At 32.1% G+C, this 13,212-nt stretch overlaps 1 protein-coding gene across 1 annotated transcript; it reads right to left on the bottom strand.

Annotated features, from left to right (window-relative positions):
* Positions 1–450: 450 nt before the first annotated feature.
* On the bottom strand, positions 451–13,091 carry LOC134699111 (BUD13 homolog). Its single transcript, XM_063560802.1, has 6 exons — positions 12,968–13,091; positions 10,307–10,494; positions 8,361–8,983; positions 7,236–7,390; positions 3,754–3,935; positions 451–2,193 (listed from the first exon to the last, which is right to left on the bottom strand). The coding sequence occupies exons 1-6, from the start codon at positions 13,078–13,080 to the stop codon at positions 2,018–2,020; spliced, it is 1,437 nt and encodes a 478-aa protein (XP_063416872.1). The 5' UTR covers positions 13,081–13,091; the 3' UTR covers positions 451–2,017.
* Between the last annotated feature and the right edge of the window lie 121 nt (positions 13,092–13,212).

A 13,212-nucleotide genomic window follows, 5' to 3' on the forward strand; every position in this document is an offset into this window, starting at 1 on the left:
TGTCTTGCCTTTAGGCTCTGTCAAGACGAGACAAATATCTGGCAAGTATTGTGCCAGTGAGAGTGCATTTAAGAAGGTGGAGTATTGTTATTACATGAGAGTTATAAAGAACTATATTTCAGTGTGTATACATTTTGTAGATTTAATAGCTAACCTGTAGTTAGGGAGGCTGGTGCATTAGCAAAGATTTATAACAAGTTCCAATCATTCCAAAAACATAATCAGAAGAATGGCATCAGATCAACTCTAAAGGAACAACCTTTTATAAATTTTAAGTAAAAAAATTAAATAGGCTATTTTATTTCATTGTAATGTAAAATTATACATGCCAAAGTTGTTTTCAAACACAGTTTAAGTCGGACATAATGCTAATATCATTCAATTAAAACTAAATAATATGTATCTTAATTCATGTTAATTTCATTGTCTTATCAAAACATTCAACACACATTTGTAAAATAGTATTTGAACAAATATTATTTAATAGAAATACTTGTACATTGCTGACAAAACATATGTTGTGGTTACAAAATGTTACTTTCAAAATCAATTTATTAACTATGTACATATACATATGTATATTGCTTTGATTGCACATAGAAATCAATATTCAATTCCAGATTTAAATTTAACAAACAAAACTAGAGGCTCTAAAGAACCTGTGTCGCTCACCTTGGTCTATGTGTATATTAAACAAAGGACACAGATGGATTCATGACAAAATTGTGTTTTGGTGATGTGTTTGAAGTTTCTACTTTACTGAAGTTCTCGCTACTTACAATGATATTAATAATGAACTATGCCCATTAGTAACAGAGAAAATTATTTGGTAAAAATTTACCAAATTAATGAAAATTGTTTAAAATAAAGGGCAATAACTCCTTAAGGGGTCAACTGACCATTTTGGTCATGTTGACTTATTTGTAGATCTTTCTTTGCTGAAAACATTATTGCCGTTTACAGTTTATCTCTATTTATAATAGCATTCAAGATAATAACTGAAAACAACAAAATTTCTTTAAAATTACCAATTCAGGGGCAGCAACCCAACAACCCTTTGTCCAATTAATCTGAAAATTTCAGAGCAGATAGATCTTCACTTGATTAACAATTTATTCCCTTGTCAGATTTGCTCTAAATGCTTTGGTTTCAGAGTTATAAGCCAAAATCTACATTTTACCCCTATGTTCTATTTTTAGCCATGGCGGCCATCTTGGTTGGTTGGCAGGGTCACTGGACACATTTTTTAAACTAGATAACCCAATGATGATTGTGGCAAAGTTTGGTGAAATTTGGCCCAGTAGTTTCAGAGGAGAAGATTTTTGTAAAAGTTAACGACGCCGGACGCCAAGTGATGAGAAAAGCTCACTTGGCCCTTTGGGCCAGGTGAGCTAAAAATAACAGCTTTAAAATTTTTATGAAAATATGTAAGTTAGATGGTTTTTACTGTAGGTCATATACTAGCACATCAAATCTCATCTTGGGTACAGCCTTGATATCAAAGGTATTGTAAGTTATTTATTTAGTCATTTGGCATACATGTATTTAATTTCAACTTTCGTTTTGGTGAACTTAAAACACCATTGGATAGTAACATAAATCATTCAAAATATACATAAGTGATTTGCATAAGATATTTTGCAAGCATTTTGAAAAGTGATTACATAAAGGTTTGTAAACAGTCATTAAATGAGTATATTTTATGTGGTGTCCTCATAATTGCAAATAATATGTAAGCATCTATATTGTGATTGGTATAAAAATATAATTCAAATCATTATCCTGATACTGCCAGAATCATCTGACATACAGGAAGACTATTCTTGAAAGGTAAATGGTCTTCTCCACACTTCTAGAGTTTCACCTTGACTGGTACAATCCATTAACACTTGACTAGCTCTCTGTCATTACACCTTGTAACCATCATTAGTTTTCACTACACAGCTGCCATTGAAATTACAAACACATAACTGTGTTTCAAGCTGCCTCTTACAATATAAATCAGCACTTCATTCCCTTACATATCCTCAACACTCCATTTATAAGCATCCTCTGTTATAGCTTTCTTATTGGATATGCTGGCAAAGTATTTAGCCTCAAAGCCATTAGATCTATCAACACCATCCCATCTATAGCCTGGCATCATATTAAATCTGTTTGGAGGTGGTGGGGCTCCTTTGTACTTTGGTAACTCTGAAATAGTTTAAATTTATTTTTGTTAAATCTCTTCCTGTCTTTAACACATGTATACTGTTTGAAAAATTCTAAATTTGTGAATGAAGTTTTCTTCTTACCATCATACTCCTTTCTAAGTCTGACAAATTGTCTTTCTTACTACGCGAAGAAATATATTTTAACGTCTGAACTCTTCAGCGCAAAAAATAAATCTGGGGTACAGGTAAAGTAAAGCATGTAGGTGACGTAGTTATGGTTGGAAGTATCTCCATCATCTAGATGTTTTATTTTAATTGTGAAGTCTGACCTGGTAAGGAAAGTAATATCTGTATATTTATTTCTCAGGTGGTAAGAAGAAAAGGAATGAAATCAAATCAATTTGTGCATAAACATTCTTGGATGACTGTTCTCCAATTGACTGTTCTTAATGGTACTACAATCTTATTTTCACGACAATGGAGAGATGAAAAGAGGGTGCGTATAATATACACAACTGCATTTTAAAATGGCTAAATATAGTACTTTTTTCATCAAGGCTATTCCCTTTCACATGCATTGTGCAATAGTTCTAGTGAGAGGTGTCGTGGCTAGGTCATGATCACTGCATACAGAAAAGCTGTAGGCAAATTAGAGTACTGGGCAACAATTATTCAAATGGTATGTTTCTGACAATTTTGATAAAATGAATGATTTTCTTTTAAAAGAAAGTCTTTGTGCACAAATATTCAATAGCTTACCCTTTCAAGGACATGTATATAAAACATATTCATTTTTTGTTGAATTTGATGTATCATATGACTTTCACATGCTTACACACAAGATAAAAGTGTTCAAGAAGACTGGACACATTATTCTAAATTTTAATAGGTGCATAATCATGAATATCTACAAGCTCAAATTCCAAGCAATAAAAATAATGTTTAAAAGTTTGGGATAAACCAGTTTTAAGATAATCGTAAGAGTGGTCGTTAGTTTTTTGTGGAGACGTAAGTGTGGGTAGAGGCACTCTTACGTTTACAATCAAAGTTGGTCCTAAGTTTTGACATAAGCTCTTTTGTGAAATTGGTTTTTGACTTAAGACTTGACTTTTAGTGTAATCTTAGACTTACGATGTTTTGTGAAATTTGCCCCTGGAACTTAACCTAAGAGTCCTCAAACACAAGATTATCAAAGTGGTCAAATGTTACAATTGACACCATTAACACATCAATGTGACATCATACAGCTCATTTGAGTCTATAATGAACGCATTTTGTATGTATGTGCCTGTCCCAAGCAAGGAGCCTATAATTTAGTGGTAGTCATTTGTTGTTGTGTTACATACATGTATTTGTTTTTCATTCATTTTTTTGTACATTAATTAAGCTGTTAGTTTTCTCTTTTGAATTGTTTTAAATTTATGACTTCATGGTCTTTTATAACTGACTATGTGGTATGGGCTTTGCTCATTGTTGATGGCTGAACGTAGCTGTTAATTAAGAACTGTATCATTTGGTCTCTTGTGGACAGTTGTCTAGTTGGCAATCATACCAAAGCTTCTTTTTATAAATATAAATGAACATAATAGATATATCAAACCTTTTTTCTTTGAATCTTTTGGTTTCTTTTTCTTTAAGAATTTAAGCATAGGATCATCTGCCCTGGTTATCTCCTTTAAGTGTTTATCTAAATCATCATCATCTTTAAATCTAGCCATAGGTTTAGACGCCTCATGTAAATGTTCTTCTACATTTCTTTGTTGTTGTTCTTGTTGTTTCATTCTGTTTTTAAATATATTCATATAAGACAAATTGGTATAGACAATGATATAAGAATACATGGCTAACATTTGACCCGAATTAGAAGATTTGCCAAATACTTTGTAGTAAAGAATAAATCATTAATAAAAAGAAAATAAACAGTGTATGCAGAATTAGGTCAAGATGACAACCTTCACTCTCTTCAAACCTCCAAAAGCACAGGATTTTCCATTCATTATTTCAGCTAAGCATGATTCAAACACTGACTATATCTTTTCAAATAAGAAAAAAATATTATTTACAATGATAAATTTGTATGAAGTTGGAGTTGGATGTAACACGTCTTCTGATTGGCTGGCGTTATTTTGTTATCGGCCCATAGGCATAATTAGTCATGTGACCATGACATCATCAATGTTTTTCATGGTCTTCCACGGTTTAAAATTGAATTTATAATTAAATTATAAGAAATTACTAATATTTTTTCTGTCTATTAGAAATAACATGAAACTAGAGGCTCTAAAGAGCCTGTGTCGCTCACCTTGGTCTATGTGCATATTAAACAAAGGACACAAATGGATTCATGACAAAATTGTATTTTGGTGATGGTGATGTGTTTGAAGTTCTTACTTTACTGAACGATTTTGCTTCTTACAATTATATCTATCATGAACTTTGCCCATTAGTAACAGAGAACTATATTTGGTAAAAATTTACATAAATTTACCAAATTAATGAAAATTGTTAAAAATTGACTATAAAGGGCAATAACTCCTTTAGGGGTCAATTGACCATTTAGGTCATGTTGACTTATTTGTAGATCTTACTTTGCTGAACATTATTGCTGTTTACAGTTTATTGCTATCTATAATAGTATTCAAGATAACCAAAAACGGCAAAATTTCTTTAAAAATTACCAATTGGAGGGCAGCAACCCAACAACCAGTTGTCCAATTCATCTGAAAAATTCAGGGCAGATAGATATTGACTTGATTAACAATTTAACTTCTTGTCAGATTTGCTCTAGATGCTTTGGTTTCATAGTTATAAGCAAAAAACTGCATTTTACCCCTATGTTCTATTTTTAGCCGTGGCGGCCATCTTGGTTGAATGGCCAGGTCATCGGACACATTTTTCAAACTAGATACCCCAAGATGATTGTGGCCTAGTAGTTTCAGTGGAGATTTTGTAAAAGATTACTTAGATTTATGAAAAATGGTTAAAGATTGACTATAAAGGGCAATAACTCCTAAAGGGGTCAACTGACCATTTAGGTCATGTTGACTTATTTGTAGATCTTACTTTGCTGAACATTATTGCTGTTTACAATTTATCTCTATCTATAATAATATTCAAGATAATAACCAAAACAGCAAAATTTCCTCAAAATTACCAATTCAGGGGCAGCAATCCAACAACCGATTGACCGATTCATCTGAAAATTTCAGGGCAGATAGTTCTTGACCTGATCAACATTTTTATCCCATGTCAGATTTCCTCAAAATGCTTTGGTTTTTGAGTTATAAGCCAAAAACTGCATTTTACCCCTATGTTCTTTTTTTAGCGGTGGCGGCCATCTTGGTTTGTTGACCAGGTCACGCCACACATTTTTAAAACTAGATACCCCAAAGATGATTGTGGCCAAGTTTGGATTAATTTGGACAAGTAGTTTCAGAGGAGAAGATTTTTGTAAAAGATTACTTTAATTTACGAAAAATGGTTAAAAATTGACTATAAAGGGCAATAACTCCTAAACGGGTCAACTGACCATTTTGGTCATGTAGACTTATTTGTAGATCTTACTTTGCTGAACATTATTGCTGTTTACAGTTTATCTCTATCTATAATAATATTAAAGATAATAACCAAAAACAGCAAAATTTCCTCAAAATTACCAATTCAGGGGCAGCAACCCAACAACCGATTGACCGATTCATCTGAAAATTTTAGGGCAGATAGATCTTGACCTGATAAACATATTTATCCCATGTCAGATTTCCTCAAAATGCTTTGGTTTTTGAGTTATAAGCCAAAAACTGCATTTTACCCCTTTGTTCTATTTTTAGCCGTGGCGGCCATCTTGGTTGGTTGACCAGGTCACGCCACACATTTTTTAAACTAGATACCCCAAAGATGATTGTGGCCAAGTTTGGATTAATTTGGCCAAGTAGTTTCAGAGGAGAAGATTTTTGTAAAAGATTACTTTAATTAACGAAAAATGGTTAAAAATTTACTATAAAGGGCAATAACTCCTAAACGGGTCAACTGACCATTTTGGTCATGTTGACTTATTTGTAGATCTTACTTTGCTGAACATTATTGCTGTTTACAGTTTATCTCTAACTATAATAATATTCAAGATAATAACCAAAAACAGCAAAATTTCTTCAGAATTACCAATTCAGGGGCAGCAACCCAACAACCGATTGACCGATTCATCTGAAAATTTCAGGGCAGATAGATCTTGACCTGATAAACATTTTTACCCCATGTCAGATTTGCTCTAAATGCTTTGGTTTTTGAGTTATAAGCCAAAAACTGCATTTTACCCCTATGTTCTATTTTTAGCCGTGGCGGCCATCTTGGTTGGTTGACCAGGTCACGCCACACATTTTTTAAACTAGATACCCCAATGATGATTGTGGCCAAGTTTGGTTTGATTTGGCCCAGTAGTTTCAGAGGAGAAGATTTTTGTAAAAGTTAACGACGACGGACGACGACGGACGACGCCGGACGACGGACGCCAAGTGATGAGAAAAGCTCACTTGGCCCTTCGGGCCAGGTGAGCTAAAAAGTGGTGCACACTGTTAAATAACCTGTTAAGCTAGTATTCAGTGTGCACCAAACTTTTTATGTTATTTCTTCATAGACAGAAAAAATATTACAGTCATTCCTTAAACGCATTGCAAGTTCCAGTTGTAATTTACTGTTAAATATCAGTGCAAGATGAACTCTTTGTATGTAAAGTGTTGGAGAACACAGTAACACCACAAATCCAGACAGTATACCACAACATGAAATACCTTAAATATATTCATTTATATACAGTACAATGGCAATACTAAGAACTTGCATTCTAAAATCTGACACCTATGTTTGTATGAAGCTTTTCCTGTAATTGCTATAATTAGTTCTAAATTTTGGTCGCAATGTTGAAATCACAATAATAAATGCACCAAAAATTTTATAAATTACAGAATCTGTTTTCCTTTGGATTGTGTACCTTAATTTTATTGTATTTCAAAGTAATTTTCTGTCCTCTTTGTTGATGTTGCTATACATTTCAGCCATTCAGAGTGTTTTAAATACCTTATAACTCACCCTTTTCCCCATTTTTCATATTTTTCTTTCATTTGTCTTTCTTTCTCAAGTTGTTCAGCATTTTTTTCTGCTTCATCCTCCATGTTTCTTCTCTTTCCTGTTTTTCTGTCTCTGAAAACTGTCACTGCATTTCTTCCTAAAGCATCATTGCTAATCTGAAATTATGTACATGATATATGACTTTACAAGTTTGCATCAAATTTCATTCTTATCATTCCAAAATTTATACTGCATTCTATATTGTCAACCCTATGTATTTAATTAATGTTATACTATAGCATAACCCTGAAATGTGTTATAAAGCTGTTTAATGGCACATCTTCTTTGCAACTGTTAAAGATTACAACAAAATTATTTCTTAAATTTGTTCGTTTTATCCTCAAATTTTATGTATATAAATCTATGTCCCAATCTAGCATATGACAGAATTTATATACATATTATTTTGTATTTAGTTGTTTACTGAATCAGTCTAGGGACTTCATATGTGAGTTATTTTCCCTTTAAACTTTGTTTTTAAAATAAGTAAAATTTAATTTTAACTGGTAAGCCATCAGTCATAAAGACCTAGGGTATTTTGAATTGAGGTCCTTAATTCACCAAAAAGAAAATGGAGTCAAGGTCAAAGGTCAAGGTCAAATTCTAAATTTGCAATTGTCACTTCGGGACCTTTAGTAGCTTACTATACAATATCTGGCCCGTAGCCAGGAATTTCCAGGGGGGGGGGGGGGGGGGGGGGGGGGGGGGGGGCGGTATTTGGACTCACAAACTTGAATTTAACAGTCACAATTCAAACAGGACTTTGACTTTAACAGTGCTTATTTGTTTTCAAAAGGGGGGGGTCCGATCTCCCCGGTAACAGGTATGAATACGAGTTTTGCTCATTGTAGAAGGTTGCACAGTGACTTATAATTGCATAATTTTAAGTAATTTTGTCTCTTGGAGAGTTGTTGCATTATCAATCATTCCACATCTTTTTATTTTGTATATCCAAAAAAAAACAGTGTTAAATTCAGGTGTACAAAAGGGTAGACAGTTCTAGTTCCCCATTTGTGTAATTCAATATTGAAGATTTCAGAATACATTTGTTTTTCTTGTTGGTAAAATTCATGTAGCAGACATAACCTTTTTAAAGGCATCATCTTCTTTCTTTTTCATCTTTTCTGCCTCCATTTTCATATCTTTAGCACTTTGTAATCCAGCTTTTTTACCAGATAATGTTTTACTCATCTTATCTTTTTTTCTTGGTGGTGATTGGTCAGAATCTGAATCATTTTTTTTTCTTCTGGGTGGTGATTGGTCAGAACCAGATTCATGTCTTTTCCTCCTAGGTGGTGATTTGTCAGATCCTGAATCATGTCTTTGTCTTCTTGGAGGTGATTCATCTGAATCTAATCTTTTTCTTGGTTCAAAACGAGATTTACGGATTGAGGTTTTGGGTTTTCTTGCTGGTGATGAATCAGAACCAGAATCATGCCTCCCTCTCCTTGGTAATGATTGGTCAGAATCTGAATCATGTCTTTGATTCCTTGGCAATGATTGGTCAGAATCTGAATCATGTCTATGTTTTCTTGGTAATGAATTATCTGAATCTGAATCATGTCTTTTTCTTCTGGGAAGATCAGATTGTCTTGAAACACTTTTTTTGTTATATTCACTTTCCCTTTTATTCTTGAAAAATGATTTTGTATTTTTTAAAATGTCTTCATCTTTCATACTCTTCAACAATGATGGGTCAAAATCGTCATCTGTGAAAATCAAATAACATAATTAAAATCTTGTCTTATACTGTCAATTTCAAATAACATGTATATTTGTTGAGTATTGCATGAAAACCAACATCAGTATAGTTTACTTGAATAGACCATGCATTTTTTTTTTTTTTTATCCCATTTCAAGAAAACTTAGCTTGTAAAATGAAATTCAACATATATAATATAACTGTAAACAGTAATGTATGCTGGCTAAGTGTAAAAGTTGTTTACAATTTGGTTAAGCATGGATTAAATATTGTTAAAAAAAATAGGATAAAAGTGCAATAATGTAATTTTTTTAAGGATACTATTATCAGATATTAACAACAATCTATGACTTGCATCAGATAGAAATCAACATAATGCAAGTGCAGGTAAAAGACTGATTGATAATTGAACATTCAAATACAAAATAAAAGGTGAATTTTTTGTCTGTTTTGTAGACCATTTATACATTGCAACAACATTAAATTTTTCAAACAGTAACCGACTTTATAAAAAAGAAGATGTGGTATGATTGCCAAAGAGACATCTATCCACAAAAGACCAAAATGACACAAACATTAACAACTATAGGTCACCGAACAGCCTTCAACAATGAGCAAAGCCCATACCGCATAGTCAGCTATAAACCCCGATAAGACAATGTAAAACAATTCAAACGAGAAAACTAATGGCCTTATTTATGTAAAAAAAAATGAATATAAAGTTGGTTTTTTTACCTGAAGTACATTGAAATAGGATAACAGATGTTATAATATTCATTTGATAATGGAGGCAAAAGTTAATTTCTTTTTTGCATAGCTCAAAAAGTAAAATAAGAAATGCTGATGAATTGGAACCCCATAAGTATTCTAGAAAAGATAAAGAGAAGCAATAGTTCTCCATTTTTTTTTAAAGTTGAATATTAGGAATATCATGATGATGATCATATTCCCATAATGCATTAAATGTACATGATCTTGGATAAAAAAAATAGGCTATTATCATGATTATGGATGCTTGTGAAGAGTTGTCTCATTGGCATTCATACCCCATCTTCTATTATAAATTTTATCATTTAATTTAACATTTTAGACAATCAGTGCTGTAATTAAATGGAAACAATATTTTATATGTTTTGGTGTTTTGATACGGGTTAAAAATCTGGCGCTTTGATTTTACGCTTACATTTCAAAAATACATGTACAATGTATCCATCACTGCCAGATCCTTCTGCAAGCAAAAGAATAAAAAGAAGATAAATAGTGAATATAAAGAGCTGGATAAGTTCACATCTCCTATTATATACAATATATAACAACTTTAGTATGTCACCTGTCCCAAGTGTTTTCCATCGACCATCACTATGTCTGTAAGTCTCTAGCTGTTGTATAGTATCTGGACGTTCATCAATGATAGCTACAATGGTTGGATCATCCTCTCCAATATCTTCATCTAGTGTATTCTCCAAGTTCTCTGGGAGTAGTGACTTTAAATCAACATCATCATCAATAATTGTTGATCTGAAGAAGAAAAATAACAATTTACAAAATTTTGGTAAACAAGCAACAAATTTAAAATATATATGTACAAAAAAATGTAAATATAAGATGTGGTAAGAGTGCCATTTAGACAATGTAACCCTTTATCTAAGACACAATTTGTGAAAGAAAAACCATTAATAACTGCTGTAGGATATGATATGCCCAACCACAATTCAGTGAGAGTGTACATTGACAGTGTATGTTGTCTATAATACTGTGTACAGTGAGTAAAATACTTGACATATTTCTAAAACTCAAAAAAAGTCAGAGGTGGATTTTTTTTTACAACTTTGATAGAAATAATCAGTAAGGGGTGTTACTTAAACAAGTGGTTTCCTTTTTAACCTTTTTCAGTGATTTTTTAAATTCCATGAATTCAGTAATCACCTATTTTTAGTGATTTTGGTGTTTTCTTTGATCTTCAAATGCTAATTTCATTGATTTTCCATATTTTCACAAACTTTTCTATAATTCCCTACATACATGTACATGACATAAATCAATCATCCCTTTATCTTTGGATATCAATTTCACCAGTGCGATTGGGCAGTAAGTTAGTGCGCTAAAGCTTTTAAAAGTACCCTTGGGAATTGTTCTGTAATCAAATATTCATTAACTACTCTTACTATCAGACAAAGGTCAACAAAATAAGGTGACCTGATTGCAAACACAATTAAAGGTAGGACAGTAGTATATATTTGGATTGGATTTTTATTCCGCTAATTGGAAAACATGATCTTGAGTAAACGTGGTTGATATTTAAGAAAATTTTGACAAAAATCATGGTGCCAATTTTACGTGACGGCGACTTATAGTGGAAAAATATCCCCAAAAAGTTATAAACACTTATTGAAGTGATTACATTTTAACTTCTCATATTACTAAATTGTTTTAGTGAATTTTGAAAAGACTGTAGTACCCTTGACTAATAATAGTTTTGAAGTGAGGGTGGGGTTTCAGTTTCAGTGGAGCAGAGATTTAAGTCTTTAAGATTAAAATGAAATTTTTTGTATAAACTGAACATGCTGAACACACATATCATTATCATCATTTTATAGCAAAAGTTTCACAAAAATCGGAATTTAATGTCATTTCATTGCACTAATAGGTCATGGCCTCGTCTTAAACCCTTAGTGAAAACCCTGTTAATTATGCTTTGATGTCGATCTAGCCCAAGTCCATCCTTCCAACTTTGATCGGGCCCAACAACATTTATTATTCTATGATGGCAGTGTCTGCGCTTATCTGCATGCGGGTACGAATAGTCAAATTGCCGTTCTAGGCTGCACGTACCCACATCCGGTTTTCTAATAAAATACATTTTGTACCATCCAATCAGGTATAAAACGTGAAATATCTACAGAAATTATCGATAATATGGGGATATCGTGTAGAGTATGAAAAAATTTATTTTCAAATTGTATTTATTAAATAATGATACATAATAAACATTGCAAAATTAAATGCGCAATGATGGAAAATAAATCTGAACAGTCCCTGAAAAGAAAAACATGATAGAAATTAATACTATTATAAAATTTTAATGCAAATTTAAAGAATACAATTTTTATAAATTAAAAATATTATACAGTTATACCCATATGATATTTTGAAATAATTTTTTAGTAAAATGTAAAACAGAAACTGAAATTTTAAAATATATAAAACAATGTAAAACTACTAAAACTAAAGCTTGAGTTTATAAAAATTAAAATTCAAAGAAGCAAGTAATAATGAATAATGAAACATGAACGTAGACTGGAAACATTTGAAATGTGCAGCCGTGTTGAAATCTGTGCTAAAACAATCATATTTCATTGTATTTGATATGTAAAATTTGTTCCAAATCTTAATTACATGAATCTTTTATAATTGGTTTAAATTGATAGTATAACCCGCATCTTTAATTTTTATAAACTTTAATTTTAGTAGTTTTATTTTACTTTTTTCTTTTCAGTGACTGTACAGTTTCATTTGCCATCATTGTGCATTTCGGAAATTTTGCAATGTTTATTATGTATCATTATTTAATAAATACAATTTGAAAATATTATTTTTTCATATTCTTCCCTGGTTCTACATGAAATCCCCACATTATCGATAATTTTCGTATATATTTCAAGTTTCATTCCGAATTCGAGGGCATTTTTTTAGAAAACCGGATGTGGGTACCCGCAGCCTAGAACGGCAATTTGACTATTCGTACCCGCATGTGTGTGCGCAGACACTGCCTTCTATTATGGGGCCATATCGACATACATGACATAGGGCCAGATCGATCAGTTTATGGTAATTTATTCTCTGATGGTAGGTTTAAACATAATTTTCCCTTTACATAAGTGGGGCGAGCTAGGAAATTAATGTGGGACGAGTGTCGGGTGATTTTCGCAATGGGGCGACTTGTCTTGCTTCCTTATCAAGATAAAACAAGCCTCATATTCGTGAAATGCACCTTATATGTTTTGAATTCGATTTTACAACTTTTCTCCTTTTCTTTTTCTTTTCATTTTCCTCTGGACCAGATAAATAACGTTTCAAATACTCCGCTTTGCTAATTTCAGCCATACGTTTTGCGCTCTTCAATCTCCTTTTAGAATGGTAAAGTGTTCATTTTAGAAACACTATTCTTTTATTTCACCCAGATGCTTTCATAAAGAGGATTTTAATTAAAAAAAAATATAACCAAATTAATATCAT

Source organism: Mytilus trossulus, unplaced genomic scaffold (genome assembly GCF_036588685.1).
Source record: "Mytilus trossulus isolate FHL-02 unplaced genomic scaffold, PNRI_Mtr1.1.1.hap1 h1tg000024l__unscaffolded, whole genome shotgun sequence".
Lineage (NCBI taxonomy): Eukaryota > Metazoa > Mollusca > Bivalvia > Mytilida > Mytilidae > Mytilus > Mytilus trossulus.